General features: G+C 40.7%; 1 protein-coding gene across 1 annotated transcript in view; it reads left to right on the top strand.

Moving 5' to 3' along the window:
- BASP1 (brain abundant, membrane attached signal protein 1) overlaps positions 1 to 23,271 on the top strand; it is a 53,291-nt gene extending 30,020 nt beyond the window's left edge. The window contains exon 2 of the mRNA XM_009883734.1: positions 21,655 to 23,271. Coding sequence (XP_009882036.1) covers positions 21,664 to 22,395 — 732 coding nt within the window. The 5' untranslated portion in view covers positions 21,655 to 21,663 and the 3' untranslated portion in view covers positions 22,396 to 23,271. The remainder of the gene's footprint in view (positions 1 to 21,654) is intronic.
- Positions 23,272 to 24,604: the final 1,333 nt, after the last annotated feature.

The following is a 24,604-nucleotide window of genomic DNA, read 5'->3' as shown; positions in this document are numbered from 1 at the left end:
TGAGAATTTTTTTCAACCCGTTTAACAATTTTTATTCCCCTTTTCTGCTGAATGTCGTAGCAAATGTAGATTGCTCAGATTCCTAGGTCAGCTATGTGTCTCAACCCAACAACACTGAATAGCCATTTACCAAAAATGAGTTAAGTATATTGCTTTTTTCTGTACACTTTGCTGTTAAATTTCATTTGATGCCTTTCTGGGCCTAGGCTTGTGCGTTCAGACTGTGCCACTGCCTCAGTGACAGCAGGCACTTTGGGCAAGCCAGGCTTGTGTCCAAACAGATGCTGAGCTCCAGTGATGGAGTTGCTACCACTGGTCTGAGAGCGTTTTTGTTGTTTTCTGGTTTGCTGCGTTGTTTTGGTGTTTTGCTAATGCTGTACCTTTCTTACCTAGTCCAGGACAACATCTTACACCTGTGTACCACAGTTAGTGGAATGGGACATTATCTGACTTACAGCTGTGGGTGGGGAGTACTTTTTATTTGCGAGGACCCGATGGAAAAGGAGGCGAACGCAGGTCTTGTGGCAAAGGCTGGTCTTGTGGCAGCATATTCTTGCTCTTTTTTGACCATGAGAAGGATAGATTTCCTCTACATCCTTTCATCCAGTTTTCTGTTCTCTCTTCCATCCCTCTCCTCCCCTCCCTCACAGTGTAAAAGTGCATCTCCTCCTCTGTGTGTTTTCATCTAGTGATGTGTTTTTGTCTTTCATGTGGTCTTCTGCTTCATGCTAGTGCAGAGGAAGCAGGCAGATGCTGCTAACTGGTGCCAGGAGCAGGAGAAAGGGGCACTTCCCATGCTGAACATGTACAGGAAAGCTTGGAGCCAAGGTACTCTCTCATGGTACCAGAGAACTAAGCAGTAATATGGACCATACTGACCCTGTATATAAGTTGCTTTGGTTTCTTGGTTGGAACAGAGGACATCTTGCCTTCTCTGTGTGATGGTCCACACTACCCGGTGTGCTAGAATAATTTACTGGATATTCCTTCAGTCAGCAACATGGTAAAAAAAGGAGGAACGACAGTGGGAGGGAGGCGATCTGCCATATTTCAGTATCCACCATAGAAGCAGAGAATAGACATCCTTTCTTGAGAAACGTTCTAAAGGGAGGGTGTTGCCCATTCATCCTTCCCCTTCTCTTGCAAACTCTGTTGGACATAAAAGCTGTTTCACTCTTTAACATTTAGAGAGGCTGACCTCAGAAATACTCAGTGACATCCTAAAATGACTGCTAATCCTGGGGGCTGCAAAGATGCCTCCCATTTGTCAGATACTCACACAACATTTGAATAATCAGAAAGGCATTAAGACCAATTTGGTAACCTTTTCCTGGCATTGCTTGTTACACATTTACAGTTAGACCATGCTCAGTACGGGCAATGGCAGTGAGTAACTTAATTTTCTGAATTACAATAATTCCTCACGCTTCAGTAGCTCATGTTCTGGCTAGTGGTCTTAGTTTAAATCTGTGTTTTAACTTTCCTCAATACCTTCAACTCTCAGATTCTACACACGGGCTTTTCTTGGCAACAATGTTTGTAATGTGCAGATTGGTTCCCTTATGCCTTAATATTTTTGAGATCTAAAACACTGCTCTAGAAAAGAATTAAAGCATAGCCTAGAATGAAAGAACTATTTACCAATTTTTATGCCCCTTTTCCATGGAATGTATTAGCAAGTATAGGTTGTTCAGACTCCTGGGTCTGCTATGCACTGTGACCCAATGATACCGAATAGTTATTTACAGCTGAGACGCAAAATCCTGCAGCTTCTGAGGGAAGCATTTTTTTTCCTTTTACATTTAAAGCAGAGTTGAAACTTTGCATCTTGGGAGGATTTAGGTGGACAGGAATAATAACCTCCATAGTTCTATTGTACCAAATTTATGCTAGTATCTGATCGGAGAGAGAGACTTATCAGTGCTATAGAAACCTCAGAGCAAAATCATGCTCCAAGAACAAAGGTACAGCTTGGAGGTGTTCATACAATAATCGTATGGAAGTATCTTCATCTAGATGTCGATATTTCAGGCTGTGACTGGTTGTTCAGCCCACGGTGCCTATAAATCTGCATAGCACCCTCGAGTGCTGGTGGTCTCTCAAATCATAGCAAGATCAGCAATGGAGCGTGGAGCCTTTCAGAGCTGCAGGATTGCTGATCTTTCCAGGTGGGGTGTTAAATGGAAAACAGACACCTCTGTGATGCATTCCCATTTTCTGTGGAAAACCATCAGTTGAAAATAAGCACAGATTGACAGGCTCAATGAAGTCCCCACATCTGAATGGGAATGTAGAGTGACATTTACTCTTTTTTCTGTTTTGTTTTTTTTTCCTTTTTTTTTTTTTTTTTCTGTGCCTTTTAAGTACCAAATAAGAAGGGGAAAGAACAACTTTTTCTCAGATCATATTACCTCTTTTACAGACTCCAGACTTTGTTTCCTGGTAAATTTAATTGTAGTCATGGTCTAATGTCTCTCTTTTTAACACAAGAATGTATACATGCACGAAGTTGCTTTCCTGTTGCTCCCTGTTGCTGTAGTCAAATATTTAATGAATTGTTGTATGTTTTTTGCAGCTGAGCATGCAGACTTTTGTTCCACATGCTTAATTACATGCGTCGAATCTTCATAAGCACAGCGGTGCATTCCGCTCCATAGCATCGTGCTGAGGTGCTAGTCAAGGGGAGGGTGTAAATCTCAGCAATTTACAGTGGGGAAATGCTATTGCACCTTGCAAATATAAAGAATGTGCTTTCGATAGCCTTCTAAACAATGTTTTAAAGTCATTAAAGCAGTCTGAGGAGGGTGACGCTCAGTTGAGAAGAGAGTCAATTGCTCTCAATCTCTAAAGGCAGGTGGCCACGTACAACTGTAATGCTTCTTTTCTCTGGCTATTAGCTTGCAGATATTGATATCCATCCAGGTTTACCATTGATTCTAACGTTTTCCAGCTGCTGCTTGCTAGTATGAGCATATTGCTGGTAACTGAGGATCATATTTGAGTAACTGTAGATGTCATACAGTTGGGCCGCATATAAAACACTTGATTTTTGAAAAAAAAATTGTTGAATGTGAGGTTCAACAAAGCCAATTGGCTTCAGGGCCTCTGGTTCTGTATTCTTTGATCCAGCTTCTAACTTCATTTGTAGGGCTAGCAAACAGTGCTGGAGTCTTTCTGTCTCTCTCTCTCTCTTGTTTTTTTATTGAAAGAGAATTGGACTGGCAAATGCCAGGGACGTGATCAAAGATCACAGCTAAATTTCACTCTCCTAAATATAAAACTTAGTATTAAAATACTAATTTGAAACTACTGAACTACAGACAGTTGTTGCAGATTAACTTTGTTTAGCATTTCTAAGCATTACTTTGTAGTTCTTCAAGTGAAACTGCAAAATTATTCTTAATGACAGTGGCATTTTGTAAAGACTGAATTCTTGCTCTGCGCAGTTATCTGTAGTTATCTTTGAGGGAAAGATCATAAGGAAAAATTCTCAAGATCACTTAACTGGATTTTGAAAATGTAACTCATGAAAATAAAATTTGGAACTTAAAAAGAAGTGAGGAAGCTCCCATCTCTTCTGCAATACTGAAATTGCACGTTGATATATATCTGAATTGCATGGTATAGCAGATAATATCACCACTTTGCTCCAAACAAGTTTTAGAACTGCTTTTGTTTTAATCTAGCCTGATAGTAAATAGTTATTTGCCAGTTGCTAAAAATAGGAATGAGATAGGAAAAAAGATGGTCAAAAATATCCAGGAAAAACAGTTGAAATGGTCTAACAGGCAGCCAATTGCAAATTCCCATGTTTTCATTTGTGGATTAATTCTATGCTATAAATAATATAAATAAAATCAAAAGATTGTTATAGTGTTCCAGCTGGAAAACCACTCAGAGCACCAAAAATATCAGTTAAGTGCAAATGAGCAAAGGAATTTATGTCAAAACACTCCAGAAGCTCAGTAGATGGAGAGCTAATAGCATAGATCATCTTGCAGTGATGCACTGTAGCGAACTTGTAGACAAAATTATTTTCAACTTTTTAAAGTTATTTTATCTTTTTAGGACGATTTTGGATTCTCCATGTAGGTTTGAAATGGAAAAATTGTTGGAAATGCCTCCTTTCTCTACCTGTACTGATTTTGACAGACTCCCATCTATGTACTTCTGACATACCAGTTACCAGAGAGTCAGTTCTCTTCTTTTCCATCCGCAATTCTTCTGCCTTGCCTGTGCCTGGATGTATAGTCCTTTATCAGTTTTTTTTCAAATGGTGACTCCTGAATATGTAAGGTTAACTTCTCAGAACAAAGCATGCCAAGGAGAAACTCTCACGCAAATTTTAAAATAAATTTAAAGAACCTTTGTATTTCTTGAATTTATCTGAATACCAGGCTAACAGGTATGAACAACTGAAATGAATAGACATTATTTTTTTAATGAATGTTTCAGATACCTTTCTCTCCTTGCAAGCCTGCAGTGTTCCCAGCCTTTAACATTTAAATGAATGATGTCATAAGAAACCATGAGACAAAAAAATGCCTTCTGGGTTTAGGAATCTTTCAGGACTTTTTTTGTTAAAATAAGGATTAAAAATGAAATCTTAGATTATTTTTGCAGTAAATACTACAGCTGATGTTTTAAATCAATTCCAAATACTCCGAGTTTATGATAAAATTATGAGCTGACAACTTAGAAATATGAGTTCACAGAAACTGATTCATTTGAAACTGACTGTCATATGGTTATGATCCCATATTACTCAGTTACTTTAACCTCACTTCTTTCTCAGGCTAGGATCTTTAAGATTTTTTTGGCACACATAACATTTTTCCTGACTGGCCTCTGACAAATAAGATAATGAGAGCAGTTTTCTTTTAGTTTAAAAGAAAAGAAACCCTCTTAAATCTTTTTTTCTTCCTCTGTAACAGTTATTTGAACTTTTTTCATGGAAATTATGCATATTTTTGAAATTAATCCAAAAACTTCTTTTGCTTTTAAGATAAATTTATTTTTCAACCTGTGACTACAAAATAGATTGTGAACCTGCTCAACAGGCACTGATGTGAAATTTTTTTTCAAAAGCCTCATGTTTACACAATTGCCGCGGTGTAACCTGCGTGGAAGCGGAAGTCTCTGCAACAACGTGTTTATGTCCTTCATCTACTGATAATGAAAAAAACAACTACATCAAAATATACATAAAAAAAAATACATCACAGTCAATGGGTACAAAGTTAAAGCTTCACAAATTCAGTCTGTGACTTCGAACCTGCAGTGTAGTCCTTTGTAACCTCTTGCCCTTCGGTACAGTTACTAAGAACTGAGATCTTCATGGCCATTCTTCCTTCCCCTGATATTATTTACCTGGCCAAATTTTCTCTGATGATCTTAATTTACTTACCAACGCTTCTGAAACTCCAGAATACAGACTAGTTTGAACAGACAGTGTGAAAACAGTGCTACTGAGGGGAATTTACCAGAACTTGTCACCCCTCAAATCCCTAATTCCTGCCATTCTTTGCAGATGATCCTTTCATATCCAGCTGTGCTGAGCATCATCTCCAGCAGCGCCATGTTGCTATGTCTAGTTGATATTTAATAACACATTAAAAGAAGACACCTCTAATTTTCATGACTTTCTATGACTGCAATAATGTAGTTGCTACAGCTCAGATCTGTAGGTAGGAACAGCAGCTTCCGCAGCATGTGATAAATATAACTCAGAATTTTCAAACTTGGGTAATCTTTAAAAAGGTCTTGGAAAGTTAGTGAACTAGTTTAGAGCTTCCTCTTGCGTCTGTTCAAATTTGACTAATTGCTCCTAAAAGGGATGTACCTAGTCAATAAACACAGCATAAACATAGCACCCAGTCCAACACCTGAAAACCTAATGAAAGCAGGTTAAAAGGGGTTTATTGTAGCATTTCAAGCATTCACAATGTTCTATTTAAGCAAGATTACTTTGTTCTCTTACATCTGTCTTTAATAAAGCACTAAGATGGCTGCCAAACAGCAGCTTCATCTTTATCCAGCTGGATACACCTGAGCTTTCTTAGCTTGAGAAAAAATCCTTCTCATCAAGTGAACCGAAACTGAGCGAAATGTGCATATTTGGAACTATAAATCAAAATGTCCATGTACAGATGTTCTCAGCCTAAAGGCATAAATGCGAAGGAGCTTGGTTCCAGAAGGAGCTTTCAGCAATACTTGAAAATGTTCAGAGATGCTTTACAGCTCCATATTCAATATTAGCACAGTACTGTAAAATCTAGATGAGTGATTTGCTCATTATGCCGTTTTAATATGTGCTATATAATGGTAAGCTTCAGAGACCGTAATTCAGTATAGCACCAATATACAGAAAAACAGCCTTCTCTAACAGAGATTTGAGTTGAAGAAGTCAGTCATATGGAACGAGCTGGCTTTTCAAAGCAAGCAAAAACTCCTCCAACCCTTTATAGCACCTGTTGGCATCAGGCAGAGCTTTCCTGAGGATGAAAATTGATATTATCCCATTTTGCAAAGGGGGAATTTGGGCTGGAAATGAGATGGCCTTCCACCCAACAGCAACTGGCAGAAACTGAGTGGGTTCTGGGCTCTTGCCTCCTCTGGCCCCAGATTGCTGTGGACCCCTGAAAACAGGGAGAAAGAGATATTCTTGTGATTTTGTACTATGTAACAGTCTTAATGCAGTAACATTTGTCTGCATTTGGGCTTCGGAAGGGAAGATCTTGTCTGTCAACAATTTTTGCCGTGGTACGCTTCATACTGTGACACCTTCCAGAAGCTTAAACCAAGGGATATTGCCTCACTGCTCTAGGGTGGCAATTTCACCTTGAGAAGACAACTCCTGCACCAAACGGGCATGTTGTGATTTTAAGGGTATGAGGCTGGTTCTTTAGACTTGCAGAAAGATGCGGAGCGGGGACAGGCTTCACACCCGAAGCTAAATGTGAATGGCAGGGTATGACGAAATGTGATGGTGTGATGGTAGTTTTGCATGATTTATCTAAGTTGTCCTGAAGAGAGAGAATAATTCCTTCTATATTTGATTTCTGTGTTTGAATGAAGTGGCTCATGTCAGATTTTGTCAGGAGAAGTGTGTGATATAAGTTTGCAGTCACTGGTGATTAGCATAAGAAGACCTGTCATTTTAGTCCCATATGTTCCCACAGACTAGACTTTGAAAAGAGACCATTTTTAAATCATTCCTTTGCAAAAGCTAATAAACACTTAAATGGAAGACTTGCCCTTTTATAGTGAAGAATTGCTGAACTGAAAGTCGGCAGTGAAATTGGCCATTTATGGAAAAGAGGTTTTTATTCTGTTTTATATATAAATCAGAATAAGCTTGACTGTGGTATTGCTTACCGGTTACCTGTGATTAAAAACAGAAGACATACAAAGGAGTAAGAGATTGTGGTACGTAAGAGATTTAAATGAAGGTTTGAGGTTGCAAATGCTCTTAAAATAGTTACGTATTTCTTGAGACGTATTTCTTGATACTGGCTCACTTAGCATTTTCTGAAATAGCATGAGACCTTTGAAAGTAATATTTCCAAATATGGATATGAGGCTTTAATGCACTTGAATCATATTTAGATCTGGCCCCCTTGTTTGCAATGTGTGAATTTAGTGCTCAACTTCTGCGTGTGGGGGGATTACCCAGAAAACTGCATGAGCAGAACTGCATACATGATTTCTGCAGAGCAGAATGTCTCTTGGCTTGTGACAGCCAACACCTGAAAGTTTATGAAGCGCAGCTCCTTCTCCCCAATTCCCAAGCAAATGAATTGCCGAACCCTGGGAGCCAGGGCTGAGGCAGCGGGGCAGAGGCATTCGCTCCGTCCCCGTTCCTTGAGGAGATCCCATAGGGGAATGCAGGGGCCCTCTCCCACCAGCTAACCTGCTAGTGCGGGGAGGCCAAAACCCCTAAATTGAAGTGCTGCTCAATCTGACCTTGCTACCTCACCAGCCAGGAGAACAGATTGCAAAAAAACTCTGGAAAAGCCAGTTATTGTCAGGAGTTTTGGCAGCTGTGTTCTGTCAATGGCATTAAAATGAATTGATATCCCCATACTCCTTCTAAAATATGGGTGTCCTGGGGCACAGATGGATTCCACGTGTGTGCTATTATGGGGGACAGCAAAATGGGCCCCCAGTGCTGGTTTGAATCATGGACTACTACTGAAATGTATTAGCGCTGAAAGAGATAGTGGAACCTTTCTAGTGGTATTTTTCTTTTTATTTATATCTCTGTCTTGAAAAATGAAAACAAATCTTCCATACTTCTCAAGCCTCCATTGCTTTGATGGACTTCTCTTATTTTAATCCTGAAATAGCTCATTTATATTTTATAGTGATGTCTGCCTGTCGTCTTTAATTAGAATAAATAATTTTTCAACTAGCCATGGACTGAAAGCTCTTTAAACTGAAGGAGTGACTCTAAGTGTTCTCAATAAATAGCTTTCTGTGCAGCACGTGGGCCTTGGAAAGTACTCTTTTTTCTGTTATATGGTCTGAGTTGACCAAAACTGCAAATTGGCATACATACAGCCTTGATGGAGGGCTAGTCTACATCAAGAGTAATATAATCTAAGGCAATTGATATTCATTCTGAACTGCAGAAATTGAATTGTGGCCATATTAGGTATTAATTACATTAGTTGTCACAAAACCCAAGTCTGCTTAATTGAGGGGGAGGGAAAAGGACTACATCCAACTCCACAGCTATCCCTGCAACGCTGTTGTGGTTTTTTTTTTGCTTTCATTTACTGAGTTTAAATTTGATAGGTCTAAGATGGACAGATTTCCTACTGATACTTAAATGGAAAAGAAAAACAAGCTATTTTATAGAAAGGAGATTTTTGTTGTTTGCCCTTCCCCTTTTTGGGTAGCTGCTAGCGTGGAATGATTCTGGCTCAGTAATTATTAAATCGTATTTCTGCCTTGCCTGGTTTGAACATAAATCTCTTAGTGCAATTCGTGTATTGCACTAGCTGCTCACTTTACATCCTGCCAAATGGACTTGTTAGCCTCCAGTCCTGCGTAACCTTCCCTCTAGCAGAGCTGCTCAGCCATCCCAATGTAACCCGAACCAAAACCAAATAAAAGAAAAGAGAAAGAACAGGCAGCAAAGCTGGCATAAAGAAACTTAGGCAATCAGTCTAGATCTGGGAGTCTTGAATCTAAGGTGACTTATCTGACAGCTTATTAACACATGACGTGGTACAGTTTATTGGCTGGCATAGCTCTTGCTTTGGGATTCTTTGGAACATTTTATGTTTTCAAAGTGGATTTCTCAAAGCAAGCCATTCTCATGTCAGGACACAAGACAAAGCTCCCTAATAGAGATTGGTTTCATTCTCCAGCCCCCTCTGTCATCTTGCACTACTGAAACCGAAAAGCAAACTCTGCCTCTTTCCTTTCACCCATCTATATGGCTGACTTTCAATATGTGTTAGCTTATTAACAAAATGTGGCACTGAAGGAGTGTCACAGGCTCCACATGACAGCATTCGTTGATGCATACCTGTAGTTCTTCATCTGGCTCAAGAAATAAAGCTTTCATTTCTCAAGGTTTGGAGAATATTGCCAGTCTTAATAAACGATTGCCTAAGATGTCTTGGTATCTTGAACAGCCATTAAGGGAGTGTAAATGAGCAGTGGTAAAAAAGATGGAGAGAGATATTTGTAAGACACAAACAGAAATCAGCGGCTTAATGCTCTTTGCTTGCCAGTGATTGTTGTGTACCAATTCCTTGTTATTTTGATAATCCTCCTCTAGTGACTAAGGGGAAACTGGTAAGCCTGGTAGTTTGAATGTAATGCCTTGTTTAAAAAATGGAGGGGGGAAGGGAAAAAAGTCAAAATCCAGTACAAGCATGCATTCTAAATAAGAACAAAAAAGAAAGCCTGGAACATGAGATTTTCTTTTGTGTTAGATGTATGCTGCTTTAAAAAAACCACATATTGTGCTATTGTGAGAACCAGGAAGTGAGAATGACCAAAGTGATAAACTTAATATAATAGACCAAGCTACAGCCTGGTAGAAAATGTATATGGCACAAATAAGCATCCGGGAACATGAATGTAAAAAATTTTCCAAGATGTTGAGTGTTCAGGCTTGCATTTCTCTCATTTCTTTTGAGCATATCTGTACTACAAGACATTATTACAACAGAGCTGTGAGAAGCCGAGAGCTGATAAGGTGCCGACACTGATACTGTGGTCACGAGGAGGAGTTCTTTCTTAACAACATGAAAAATACTTGTAATTCAGCCCAAAGTCTTGCAGGGTTTAATTATAGGTAGTTTTGATGTTATGCAAAACATGACTTGACTTGTAGACATTGACTTCAGTACAGAATTTTCCGTTTCAAATGAAACTTCATATGCAAGACTAAGAAGTCAAAAGTTGTTATTCCAAGGAGAAATGCAGCAGCTCTTCAGGAAGTCAGTGTAAAATACCCTGTAAGTGCTGCTGAGGTGGTAAGTAGGTTTCGTGTTGGTTGCTTGTGGGAGGTTAAATTCCACCAGAGGCATGATATGTAATACTGTCCTAAAAGACGTAAGTGTACTCAGCTTTCTAATGCAATGTTAAACCTGCAGGTATTTTCAGAATAACGTTTCAATTACTAATTTAACTGTCATTAGCAGTTGGGTATTAACTGGAGGACGAAATTGGTTTAGTCATGTGACTCTTGCGTATACCTTCATTTCTGAGCAACGCTGTTGGGGTGTTCAGGGCTGAGGTTATCGGAGATGTGGGCACATCACCAATAACCGAAGCAGCTGCGTGTTTTGTGACAAAGATTTGGGAGAAGAGAACTGTGGGTTCTTTTTTAAAATCAACCAACCTCTTCTAATGGCCAAACCTGAAGCTGTGGTATGTCCTGGAGCATCAAGTGGATGTGCAACCATTTCCTTTTGAGGAAAAATAAAGAAAAGTTATTGCTGCAGCTGAAACAGATAAAAGCAGATAAAGAATGTGTTAACTAGATCGTAAATCGTAAAATACTTTAATAGTTAGTTAATGGAATAAAGGAGCCAATGATAAATACTTCATTTCAATTGTTAATCCTTTGTTTTGCTGAGTAAACTATATACTGTGTATTTTGGAAGGAAGTGGTTGCAATGTTCTCGTGAACACGATGACACGCACCTCAGGGGAGAGTGCTGCGTTCAGTGGATGGCAGCTGGTCTTGCTTCCCTGTTTTCCTCGTTTCTGTGGTGCAATTGTGGAATCACGTGTTGCAGGCAGAGATGGTGTGCTGCAGTCCATGTGGCTCGTTTTTAAAAAAGAAAAACAAAATCAAGAATTGGATTTGGTTCATAATTATAAACGTGGTTTCTTTGCCTGTGGTGAGGGTGCCGTGCAAACAGAAGCAGCAAAAAACATAGTCTAAGGATTGCCATGATCTAGCATAGGTCTGAGCTGTCTCTTAAGACTCCTCTTCCTAGATACAGGACGTTTTCTTACAGCCGGGGCATACGTCTGGTGCTTTTTCCAGGGAGCAGCACCATGAGCCGCCTAGAGATGGGAAAGAAAAATGCTGAAGAATTTAGGATTCACTTGGAGAAATCATTTTCCAAGTAAAACTGGTAGTTCCAAGATTTCAAAGTTAATGTATCCATTTCTGACAGGATACTGTAATTTATATTGCAAAGGATCGTCTCAAGTTTGACTAAAAGTAGTCTGACTAGTTAAATGGGCATTAAAGTAATACAGGTTTTTTAAAGTGTGGAATGTTAAACACATAAAATGTAAATGTAGATCCCCATAAATAATTGTCTCCAGTGACAGTTACCTAGTTAAGTACCCTAGGGCCTTTTTCAAAAAGTGAATGTGGCTCTCCATGTCCTTGTTAAGGAAATGGCAGGTAAGTTTACTATTTATGCAAACAGTGACCAAGAATATTTGCTATTGCAGAAAACATGTAAATGAGGATTACACAGTAATTTTTTTTTTTTTTTAATAGAAAGTATGAATTTGAAATCTCTTAAGGTGCCTCATATTATATATCCTTTGTTCAGGATGAGGCTAGAGAAATATAAGCTATAGGTATTAAGCTTGAAAAAATTCCCTTTCTCAGTGTGCAGTCCCTCCAGGAATAAGGTCTTCCCACATGTGCTCTTCACTTGGATTATAGGGTGGAGGAGGCTAATATTTTCGTTGCTTACTAGCATCTCACTGTTACGTTTTTGGAGTGTCTCTTCTGCAGGCACCCAAAACAGTTCAGGGGTCTGCAAGCCAAGCGTATTTGTGGTACTGAGATCCCTGATAAAGGTAGTGCTGGAGGGGCAACATAAAAGCACAATGTGAATGAGAAGGAAATCGTGCCATTATCTAGGCTTTTATCACCTTGCGTGTTTTTGTAATTAGACATGGTGGTGGTGTCTTCAGTATTTGAGGGAGGCAAAAAGTGGCCGGCCATAATTGGAATAATATGTGTGGAATCTCGCCTCTCCCTCGGCTGTGCATGTTCCTGGGACCTGAACAGTTTGAAAGATGTGGGTAATAACCACTGCTGAATTTTGTACCGTTTCCTATTTAGGAACTTAATTGTAGGATACAGATTAGAGAGCTTTGGCTAGTGTAAAATACTTATTAAACTGCTTCCTGGGGAGTCATGCACAAACCCCAAAGTGACGTGGCAACTTAGAAAGAATAAGGAGGAGGCACACGCTTATATTTTTCACTTAGTCTTTCAGGTCATCTTGAAGCCTGCAAACTGTTTCTACAAGAGGTGTTCTTGTAAAATTAATCTCAGTCTCTGCAAAACAGGTGTTTACAGCAGAGTTTCCCCTTCCAACCGTGTGCCTAACAATAGTGTGATTAAGATCTAGGTCTGGGGCAGGCTGACTTTTGGCTGCGTGTGTGTACCTGCACGAGCATGTCTGCAAGCTGCTTTTATTATTCAAAAAAAAAAAAAAAAGAAAGTATGCAGTTAATCTGAATATAGGAGAAATGCTTTGAACATGAGCTGGGTCTCAAGTCTGTAGGAAGGCTGGTAGACTGAACGGGGCAGATGAGGCAAACAGAAATTGATGGCAGCATTTTTAATTTAAGCAATCAGAGCATTGGACGAACTGAACACAAGGCTGAACAACACATGCACTGCACTGTAAAAATAACCTATTCGATGCTTCTTCTGTGCTCAGTTTTTAATATGGCTTTTGTTTCTGTTGTAACCAATGCAAAACATCCTTGCAGGAGCTGCCAGGGATGAAACTGGAGGCACTGGCAGTTGTATCTACGCTGCTGGGCAATGTGGTGTTGTGTTGGATCACTGAAAAAAAAAAACAGTTGTAGCAAAACAGTGTGATTCCAATTTGAAACCAGCAATAGGAAAGTATCAAATAATGCTAACACCAAAATGGATCAGCCATAGATGCTCATCTAAGGAGAATAGGGGTGGTGTTATTTCTATCCATATTGGCCAGTCTAATAAAAGATGTTATCTCTGCCTCCAAAGCACAGCCTTGCCTGGGGAGAGTGGGGAGCTTGCGCACAGCAGAGCATTTCTTCCATGCCGCTTGTTGACTCAGGAAGGCAAACCTGGTCCGTGTTCTGCTCATGTTTTCTGCAAAATGACTTTGTAGCTGGAGAAGCTAAGGGTATATCAGCTTACAGAAATGAGATGTATTCCATTCGGAAGCACGCTCCTACAGAGCGGGTCTGCAGCACACAGGTCAGTGCTTCACCAAAGTGGCTTTAATAGAGGGTGACACGCACAGAGACTGTATAAGGCAGTACCTTGATGTATTTGTTTCCGCAGACTCTCCTATAGCTAAAGTAGTGCTGGTGTCTGACCAGAGTCAGACTGGGTAGCAGATCTTCAGTCACTCTGTGTCCCCAGGTTCTTCAGCTGCACAGTCCTGCAAGTCAGGAGGATGCAAATCCAAAGTCTTCAATAGTCGCTTTCAATGTAAGCCACAAAATCTTCATCACTTTTCGATCAAATAGTGGATAAAATTTATTTTTTATTCAGGAATTCTGCCTAGCTAACTGGCTTTTTTCCACTCAGGGTGCAAAGACGAATTACAGGTGTGAAGCACTTGTAGTTTCAGGTTGATGCTAAATGAATTGATAGTTTTGGCAAAACCTTTGCCTTTAATAAAACTGCTGGTCTTCATTCCTCTTCTGTTCTTGGAAAAATAGGTTCCTAATTGATGAACTAATATATACCTCAGAGATCAAGTATTTCACATGAATCTTAATAGTATCTCAGGTACAACTTTTTTATTTGCTCTCAAAATAATTGTCATGTGATTTAACATTTCTGATAACTTGCTGTATTATTAGCAGTTACGCTTCTCAGATGAAACAGTTACTCTTGTACAAGTTCTTAAATAGCCAGACACAATATTCTATCAGCCTACACTGTGCTTAAATTATTATAACTCTCATAATTGGAGTCTGTTATCAATGATCATAATTTAGATATATTAATGAAAATGGCCCATATTTAAAAAAAACCATATCATCCCTCCCATTTTTGTGTGTTGTACATGTCCCCAGGAATTTTAAAATAATACAAAAACTGAAGTTCCTCTCTTTTTTTTTTTTTTTTTTTTTTTTAAGAAATTTGCATCAAATGTATTCTGCTTTTCACCAGATGAAAATAGAACTGAAATCTGGCTGAGAATTAAACCCTTAGACTTGGCAATATTGCTTCTTAGACTTCCTTTATTGGCTGCATATTAAAAGAAGACAGGACAGTACCAAAATTGGAATTGCCTTCTTTTAAAGAACAAGGTTAGAAAATGAAGTGAGCACAATTTCTGTGTTTTAAGCATTGACTGCTCTTTTACTCTATACTTCTTTACTAAATCTTAAGACTCACAAAGCTTTGGAGGAAGGAGAGGAGGCACTAGTTACAGGACTGTGCACATGCTGAGGGGAGGAGAAAAAATTGTCTGTGGTCCACAAAGAAGTCAGCACAAGTGCCAAGCCAAGATGTTCCCAGTTTATGGTGTGTCTCAGTAATAAACACACCAAATTGTTCAGTGTTCAGTAACAACCAGGGCAAGTGGAGACCACAGCCCATGTTCGTTGTGTGCATCTAATGAACCAGCATCTTGTTACCCTCAGATACATATAACTGTAATGTGAAGGCAGTGTGCTGCTCATAGCCCTCGAGGCATAGGGTGGCATGAGGGCACAGCTGTGTGCCACCCCCAGCCATCTCTGTCTCTTCTCTTGGGAAGGGACAGGTGGTCAAGTATGTGTTTCCTGCTGCCTCCCTCCCTCGCACCAGCACCACAACCCACCTGAGTGTAGGAGAGCCAATTCCCATCACTGCCCTGAAACATAAGGAGTACAGAATAGAAGGGGAGGGGAGGAAAATGGAAAAGAAAGGGAAGGGGAGAGAAGGGAAGGAGAGAGAACGAGAGAAGAGAAAGAAGAGAAGAGAAGAGAAGAGAAGAGAAGAGAAGAGAAGAGAAGAGAAGAGAAGAGAAGAGAGGAGAGGTGACTACTACTGAGGTGTGAGGAGCCATGAATCTGAGTGAGATGTAGTGTTTCTGTTCTGTGAATTCCAAGTAATGTCAGAAGAGAAGAGAGAAGAGAAAGAGAGAGAAGAGAAGAGAAGAGAAGAGAAGAGAAGAGAAGAGAAGAGAAGAGAAGAGAAGAGAAGAGAAGAGAAGAGAAGAGAAGAGAAGAGAAGAGAGAAGAGGTCACTACTACTGAGGTGTGAGGAGCCATGAATCTGAGTGAGATGTAGTGTTTCTGTTCTGTGAATTCCAAGTAATGTCAGAGGAAAAGGAAGATGTGTGAGGATAATCGAGAAAGAACAGAAAAACATGGCTTTGTTGCTAAAAGACAAGGCTAGCGAGTCTAATTCCATCTAGGGGTATGTTACAGACATCTTCTAATGTTAACCTGGTAAACTGATTCACCTGGGCTGGTGAGATCGGAGTGTTTCTGAGAGAGAGAAAGTGTGTGTGTGTTTAATGGAAAGCATGAAATTGTAGTGGATATTTTGAGAAGTAGTAAATTCTTTTTTTTTTTTTTCTTTTATAAAAGTTTCAGGAAATCTTTTGAAAATGGTGTCTGGAAATTCTTTGTTTCCTTAAGTTCCTATATATATCCCTTTATAAAAACTTGCCTTTTTTTTTTTTTTTTTAACCAGAGGTGTAAGGTGAATCAATGAAGTACAGAGATGTAATGGTTTCTTCAAGATCTTTTTATTTATTTTGAGCAGCTGGGGGTGGGGGGGGTGGGGTGGGGAAGATTCTGGGATCCGTATTTCCTTTGATTTGGAATGTTGAAACCCTACCTTGGGAGGGATGTGCATTTTACAGCTCTTGTCTGCAGGCGATGTGAGATAACTCATGCCTGGGAACAGGCTTGTGCAAGGGCTACTTAGGCCTGACCCACCGCACGTGCCTACATTGCGCTGAAGGCAGTGGGATTTCAGGAGATACCTATTGTCTTCCCAAACTTTTTTTTCTGGAGTTGGACTGAAATCCCCACACTTTGTGTGAAGTGGAACGGGACCTTTGGAAGTGTAGCTTTGGGAATCAGTCTGTGGTAATATACAGGTGATATCTGTGTTTCTGTCCTTTTCCTGATGTTCTGTTCTCTGTGCTGAGAATGAGGGGGATAACAAATCTGTTCCTGTAACAGCCTGACCCTTTCATGGGACGTAAAAGTATACACTAAATTAAATGTTTAGTGTATTTCTAAAAATTTATAAACACATCAGAAATCTAACTGGGCAGACAAATCTTTACTGACAAACGAGAGAGATTGTAAGAGTCTAATTCTAGGGACTTTTTCAATATAGAAGTACAATGTGTAATATAAAACTTCGAAATCATATTTCTTTTCCCAAAATGTACAAATATATGCTGCCTGTGTTCCAGGGACTCATCTCCATCAGATCACCTCTTTTCAGGTGTAAAATCTGAAATGTTCTGTGAGTTCTTCTTCCTGCTGTATTATGGTCTTATGGACATTAACTTTTTTTGACACTGTTATTCCAGGAAATCCTGATTATCATGAATATTCAATTTTCAAAGTGCTTAACATGCTCTAGGTGACCTGTAGATGTGATATTTTTTAATACAAATATAGCCAGATTATTTCTTCTATACAATAAGAAAGATGCCTATGCAAGCTCTTCAGTTACCTTCCAGCTTTCTGCAGGAAAATGGAAACTTCAGGATGAGCACAATGAACAGCAGCTCTTAGAAACTGAAGGAGTCCTTCCTCCTGTTGTAGAAGTCCTCTGCAGTGGTCTCTGGATTTGTTTCTTCTTCCATGAGAAGAGCAATACAGTCAAAGGATACTAAGCACGCTGAGAAGAAGTTGAAGTCTATTATAACTTCAAAGTGTCGTATTTAACCTTGTTCTTCTGAAGCACTGGTCTGCCAACCGGTGCATCAAAGTTCCCTGAAAATGACTGATATATTCCAACTTTTTATATAAAATCTGCTTCTAGACTGACTCTCTCTGGACCCCTTTCTGTCCAGTAGCGAAGAGGCACAGCCATCAAATGCTGTGTCGCTTTACAGGAATGGTGCTCAGCACCAAAATTTTCAAGGATTTTCCTTTTGGACATGTGTGCTACAAGTGCTTTGCATTCAGCTGGTGGCTGCTAGAGCTAGTTCAAAACCACTGCATGTCAATGGTAGCGCATAAAACTGAAGCCATACTGGGTTTTAACCTGTATGGTAAATAGTTGTAGGCAGATTTGTTTTTTTTTTTCTGAGTCTGTCATTCACGAGGTGGATGCAATGGTTATGGGGGTTAGGGAGAGGCAGGGGAAGTGGGAGAGGCTGAGCAATGAGCCAGGGCCACCAGTCTCACTGGGACAGACAGGGTACTTCCTTTTTGTTAGACTTTAGTCCTTTGCGGGGAGGTTGCGGGGCAGGGGGAGCAAAAAGGTCTGTACTCTTCCAAGTATTAATATGTAGGTAGTAATACAGAATGGATTTAACACTGTATGAATACATACCTCAGTGACTTAATGGACTTTACTGTCTGTTTCACTTGCGAGACATTTCACTGAGATTCCCTTTCACGTGGCACCAGGCAGGATTATCCCTGCAAGAACATCCAGCTCAGTCACAGAGATGTTGAAGTGGCTTGATCTACATGCTACTTTTGTTCCAGGTGTAGCTGGTTATAATTTTAAAATTGTGTTTAAGGTCTGCTTTGTGTCTGCTGCACCCTGAGACTCTCTGCAGTGGACAGTCCAGAGCTGTGCTTCAGCAACAGTTAAGGTGGGACAGGGAGCAGATCAGCATCTGATTGAGGCAGTAGAGCATGTGAGGAGCTGCTTCTGGAGAACAGAATCACAGAATCACAGAATTTTCAGAGTTGGAAGGGACCTCTAGAGATCATCTAGTCCAACTCCCCTGCTAAAGCAGGATTGCCCAGAGCACATTACTCAGGACTGCATCCAGGAGGGTTTTGAAAATCTCCAGAGAAGGAGACTCCACAACCTCCCTGGGCAGCCTGTGCCAGTGCTCTGTCACCCTCACCGTAAAGAAGTTTTTCCGTGTGTTGGAACAGAACTTCCTATGTTCCAACTTGTGCCCATTGCCCCTCGTCCTGTCACTGGGAACCACCGAGAAGAGTCTGGCTCCATCCTCCTTCAACCTACCCTTTAGATATTTATAAGCAGTAATAAGGTCTCCCCTCAGCCTTCTCTTCTCCAGGCTAAAGAGTCCCAGCTCTCTCAGCCTTTCCTCCTAAGAGGGATGCTCCAATCCCTTAATCATCTTGGTTGCCCTTCGCTGGACTCTCTCCAGCAGTTCCCTGTCCCTCTTGAACTGGGGAGCCCGAAACTGGACACAGTATTCCAGTTGTGGCCTCACCAGTGCCGAGTAGAGGGGGAGAATGACCTCCCTCGACCTACTGGTCACACACTTAATGTGTCAGAGGAGCCCAGATACGTTATCAGGAGGCTGGGGAGAGGAGGAATAGTATTTGTAATTCAGACATGGGGGGAAAGGAACATGGCAGCATTGCTGCCTGCAGGGCTGGGTGATGACCCTGATGATCGCTGTGCTTCTCCATGGTAGCCCAGCATAGCTATTATGATGATCATCTAGGCCGCTTTTAAACAGGAAGATGTCAGATTCAGTGTCACAGAGAGTGAATTTATTCTGTTATAAAGTAGTTGAAACTATGCTGGAAGGTGGCAGCCCATTTGTAACTGTAAATATTTACTAATAGAGCGTAATGATAGTCTCTGAACCTCTTCCCCATCTTCTGCTCCAGTATCTTCAGCCAGCTGGCTGTGATGCAAATTGAGACACAGCGATTTCACAGCGTACCTCCGAGCAAAGACAGTGCATGATTCTTTTCATAGTTTGGGAGCACGTCTCATATGCATGCTTCTCAGCTTATTAAAGGTCCTTTGGCATACACATTCTGTAGCCAGCTGTATCTGACATTAAAAGCTTTTTGTGGATGAAAATATAAATTGTGATAAGTTACTACTAGCCATGAAATATCTAAATCGGGAAAAATACAGAAGACGCAGCAAATGAAACTAGGCTTGCAGTACCTGAGCTTTGCTGGGAAACAAATACAGGCTTAATTAGGGATTGCAAACTGGGATACACACATGACTTCGCTATAAATCTCTGATCCTGCTGACTTGCAAAACCCCTTTCAAAGTATTTGATTGTAACTGTACATAAACAACAAGCTGGAGCAATAAGCTGGAGCAATATTTATGGAGTATTAAGAAGCCTGTAAATTTGTCAGATAACAAAGTAATGTCCATAGCCTGCCCTAAATACCTAAAAATCTGGTATCTCAGCCATGAAGGCAGAGATTAGATTGCTCAACTGTGGCTCTGTGGAAGTTAATCCTTTTATTGCTGTTCTCCATAAAATTTCAGACTGCAGAGTAGTGTTTCTGTAGCATTACATTACCATTTTGCAGGGCTGTGTGCTAACCCTTCAATGGTATTTGCAAAGTGTTGTTCTGTTTGAGACCTGAAATCAGAAAGGTCTCTGCTGACCATAATATCTCATTTTTGCCCAAGACATGTGGAAAGTCTGTTGTTGGGCTGTGCCTGAGCCTTGTATCCATGTTAGCAGAAAATCTACTGAGAGGCAGCTAGTTCTTAGTGGTATTTAAAATTATTTAATATTCAGCCTTCTATGAGCACTCCTATGAACTTTTACTGGTTTGTAGTCTCAATTTTGGCAAGTGTGTGAAAAATATAGGGCCTATAAGTCTATCTGCCTTTGCAAAAGAGAAAATTAGAATGATTCATCGCCCCTGGAGAAGCTCTTAAATTGAACGTTTGTTTGACAGTACTTTGAAAAAAACACCTTTTCCTATTTTCAAATAGTACAAAACTAAGATTTTTTTTTCTTAGTCTTTCGTTGAGTGTGAATGATGTATTTGTTTTTGTACCAGAGTGTATTTTTTTAGCCAGTCATAGAGGTTTTAATGTTCATTAATGACCCAATGTAATCTGCAAGTATCTCCTGTTTTAATAGACAAAGTTTGCTTTGAAGTACCGTGATTTTGTATGCTCTTAGTTAAGACTCTAACGTGAAGGGTATATAAATACTGATATGGTTACACACATGCTCAACTTTTAAACAACTGAACCGTGTACCTGATCGCTTGTCATGCTTGGAAACCATGGCCAGAGGCTACAAAGCACATACCCCTCTTCCTCCCTCCCCCCCCCTATTTTTTATTGCATCATGCCACGTGCCACATGTAAGCTTGTAGTCAGAAGTGCCTGTATTTGCTTCTGTTGTCTTACTGGGTGGTCGCAGGCTTGCTGTGTTTCAGGCTTTTGTGTTGCCCATCCTGCGGTGGGGGGCTGTGAGACACTGTCGTGTGCGGAAACGCGGGGCTTGTGGTGGGCAATCCCTGTGGGAGCTGTGGGATGGGAAGGGGCTGAGTGGGGTCTCCGTCTGTGGGGATGTCCCCGCTTAGGAGCTGCTCCTGCTTCCGTGGTACCTGAACCCCTCTGGGTGAGGGAGGCACATGCTCCTGTCCTCTGGGTACCATCAGCCCTGCAGACAGGCTGTAGCTGGCTGCGTGGGTAACAGGCGGTGAGAGGGGAGTGAGTAGGTGCAGTCATCTTGTCTTACAGAGAACATCAGCCTTCTCAATGACTCTAGGCTTGCTTTTATTTTTCCAGACCTCAACGAAAAGCTTGTTCATAGCCTTTGCTAGAGAGATAGTGGACTTTGTGTTAGCCAGGGGTGGATGCCAAGATTGACAGTCAAATTCAATTTGTGACCAACCTGAATATAAATATGGCTCTTTTCCACTTCCACCCTCTATATCCCTTTTTCAGGACACAAGAGACCGTGATGTATGCTAGTCCTCCATCATCTTCTTACTCCCTTCTCTCTCCCCGGCCCTGAAAAGTAACCAGCGTTAGAGGGTTTCAGAGAAGGACTGTTCATGGGGGGATGTGGCAGGAGGGGATTTGCTGACTGAAATGCTGCAGGGCTCAGCAGGAGGTAAGCTCAGTGGCAGGGGTGCTCAGTAGCATCAGTGCGTTCAGCCGATAACGTCTGACCAAACCTGTTGTAGTCTCCTTTTCAAGGAGCCAGCATCAATTTTTCTCTTGCATCTCAGCTGATTCTGATTCTCTCAGTGATAAATGCCGGGCTTTGGGTAACCACCTCCTTCTCTTCTCTGTTACAGAGCTCCAACATGGGAGGCAAACTGAGCAAGAAGAAGAAGGGGTACAGTGTCAATGATGAAAAAGCTAAAGACAAAGACAAGAAGGCTGAAGGAGCAGCAACTGAGGAAGAGGAGACTCCAAAGGAGGCTGCGGATGCCCAGCAAACCACAGAGACCACAGAAGTGAAGGAGAACAACAAGGAGGAAAAGGGCGAAAAGGATACTCAGGTCGCTGCCAATAAGACGGAAGAAAAAGAAGGGGAGAAGGAGAAAACAGTGACCCAGGAAGAAACCCAGAAACCAGAACCGGAGAAGTCAGAGTCTGTTGTCGATGCGAAAGTAGAGCCACAGAAGAGCAGCGAACAGGCACCCAAGCAAGAGGAGCCGACTGCAGCCTCTGCTCCCGCTGCCAGTAGCGAAGCACCCAAAACTTCTGAGCCTAGCAACGACGCAAAAGCTTCCCAGCCTTCAGAAGCCACAGCTCCCAGTAAAGCAGATGACAAGAGCAAAGAGGAAGGGGAAGCCAAAAAGACTGAGGCTCCCGCAACGCCTGCAGCCCAAGAAACTAAAAGTGAAGTGGCCCCAGCTTCAGACTCAAAACCTAGCAGCAGCGAGGCTGCGCCTTCTTCCAAGGAGACGGCGGCAACAGCAGCGCCTAGTTCCACTGCTAAGGCCTCGGACCCTGCAGCCCCACCAGAGGAAGCGAAACCTTCTGAAGCTCCAGCGACTAATTCGGATCAAACCATAGCAGTGCAAGATTAAATTGGACAGCCTGTTGAAACAACCACTTAAAACAACCTGTGTCTTTTTTTTATTTTTTCAGCTATACTAACTCGTTTCAGATCTGAAATAACAAATATGTATTGCCCAGAAAGAAAAGGAGAAAAAAAAAAAAAGAAAAAATGAAAAGGATGTCCCATCAAGTTGGGAGGGAGGGAGGGGGGAGAATCCAAATAGTATTTTTGTGGGGAAATATCTAATATACTTTCTGCCAACTTGACACAAGTCCTGGATTAAAAAAAAAAAAAGTAAAATAAATGGATGTCTGAAAGTACAGCACATCTTTTGTATCTGAACTGCTGTAAATGCACTCCACCAATGTATCAAAATCTTCTTTTTGTTCTGTAATGGGGTTTGGGAGTGATGCGTTTGATTCTGCCCACTGGGTTTGTGCCAAGGCAATCAGATCTTTATGAAAGCAGTATTTTCTGTGGTTTTTTTATTTACAGCCTTTCTTATTTTGATATTTTTTTTATGCAGTGGATGAATGCCAACTTTCAGACAAAACCCACTTAGCTGTCCACATATTTCTCAATGCCAATCCTCCAATTCTTCCTCTCCAAATATTTTTTGGGAGTAAAAAGCATTCTCATCCTACTTAGCCTACCTAGATTTCTCATGACGAGTTAATGCATGTCCGTGGTTGGGTGCACCTGTAGTTCTGTTTATTGGTCAGTGGAAATGAAAAAGTCTGCGTTCATTGCAGTTCCAGTTTCTCTTCCATTCTGTGTCACAGACACCAACACACACTCATTGGAAAACAAATGAAAAAACAAAATGTACAATGGATGCATTGAAATTATATGTAATTGTATAAATGGTGCAACAGTAATAAAAGTTAAATAATTTAAAAAATATAAAAGTGTAAAGACTGGTTAAATCTTTACTTTTACCCCTTGGGAACTAGGCAAAGGAGACTCTTACACTTAGAGAAGAAGTGCTATATCTAGGGCTGTTCACTCGCCTATTTATAGTGAAGTGGAGGCAAGGAAAGAACTATCAACCTCACGATCCTAGAAACGTGCTGCCATAAAATCCTACTTCAACAGCCACAAGCACTCACAGGTGAGGTTTGAAGAAGTGGCGAATGAACAGCACATTTCTTGTATATTTTATCCCAGGCAATGTAAAAATGGCTTTTGCCTGCCATAACATGTGAAAAAAATGCTCTCTTGCTATTTTAAAGAGCCAGCGGCATGCTGACTGGGTTTTAACTGGAAGTAAGACAGTGGATTTGATAAACTGATCTTTTAAAATGAGGCAATTAAATTTAATCCTAGTCCTATTAAAATATTCCTAGTGCTGACACACTTTGTTCTTTTCCCAATTGCTGTTGTGCAGCAGACGAACCACAGCTGCCACAAAAGTCCAATTCTGTGTATTTCAAATATGGGTAACCTTGTGTAGCTGATCAGAGTTTAGCCTACCATAAACAAAATTTTTCAATAGTTTTGCCTTGTTGCCCTTATTTTTATTCAGCAGAACTGCTGAATAATTGCAGTTTCTGCTGAGCAGTGTCGTTGTTGGATGCAGACAACGATTTCAGTGCAGAGCCCAGAATTCACAAAACTGGTTCAAGAAGCATGTTTGGTCTGCTTATTAATAAGCTCTTAGGCTGAGCAGAAGTTCTGAGAGAAGTGGACAATGGTAAATAGAAACACAGTTTGTGCACATACCAAAGGGATGAGTGGAATTGTATTTAGTAAATAAGGGAAATGGTGTTTTTAAATCATATAAATCATATAAATTATTTCACATTCTCTCCATGCAGTGAGGATGGTTCACTTTACAGACTTCCATAGTTCTTATCCTTTATTTTATTCAGAAATACAAGGTTCCTATACCGTGCTGGGGATACTGATGCACAGCCATGCTTACTGGAACAGGCAGGAATAGTTCTGTTGCATTTAGATCAGGTCCTTCACTGACATGAATCTTGCACCACCATCAAGCTTTTGCATCCTTAATGTGAAGGAGTCAATTTCATGCATAACATGCCAAAATAAAGTGGATTCTTTTGCACAGAGAAAGGTCAGCTAAGTAGTCTGGCTTAAAAAGAAGGCAGGATTTTTGTATTAAATAACTGAAGCAGTGCAAGGGGTCAGGCAGATAACACATTTGCAGCAGTTTACCAAGCTTTGTGCATATATAGCTGTCACGATCTACAGCATCTTTGTGCGGCCAAGTTGGA

This window comes from Charadrius vociferus, unplaced genomic scaffold (genome assembly GCF_000708025.1).
Source record: "Charadrius vociferus isolate BGI_N301 unplaced genomic scaffold, ASM70802v2 scaffold103, whole genome shotgun sequence".
In the NCBI taxonomy this organism is placed as follows: domain Eukaryota; kingdom Metazoa; phylum Chordata; class Aves; order Charadriiformes; family Charadriidae; genus Charadrius; species Charadrius vociferus.
This window is presented reverse-complemented; position numbering and strand designations above follow the sequence as displayed.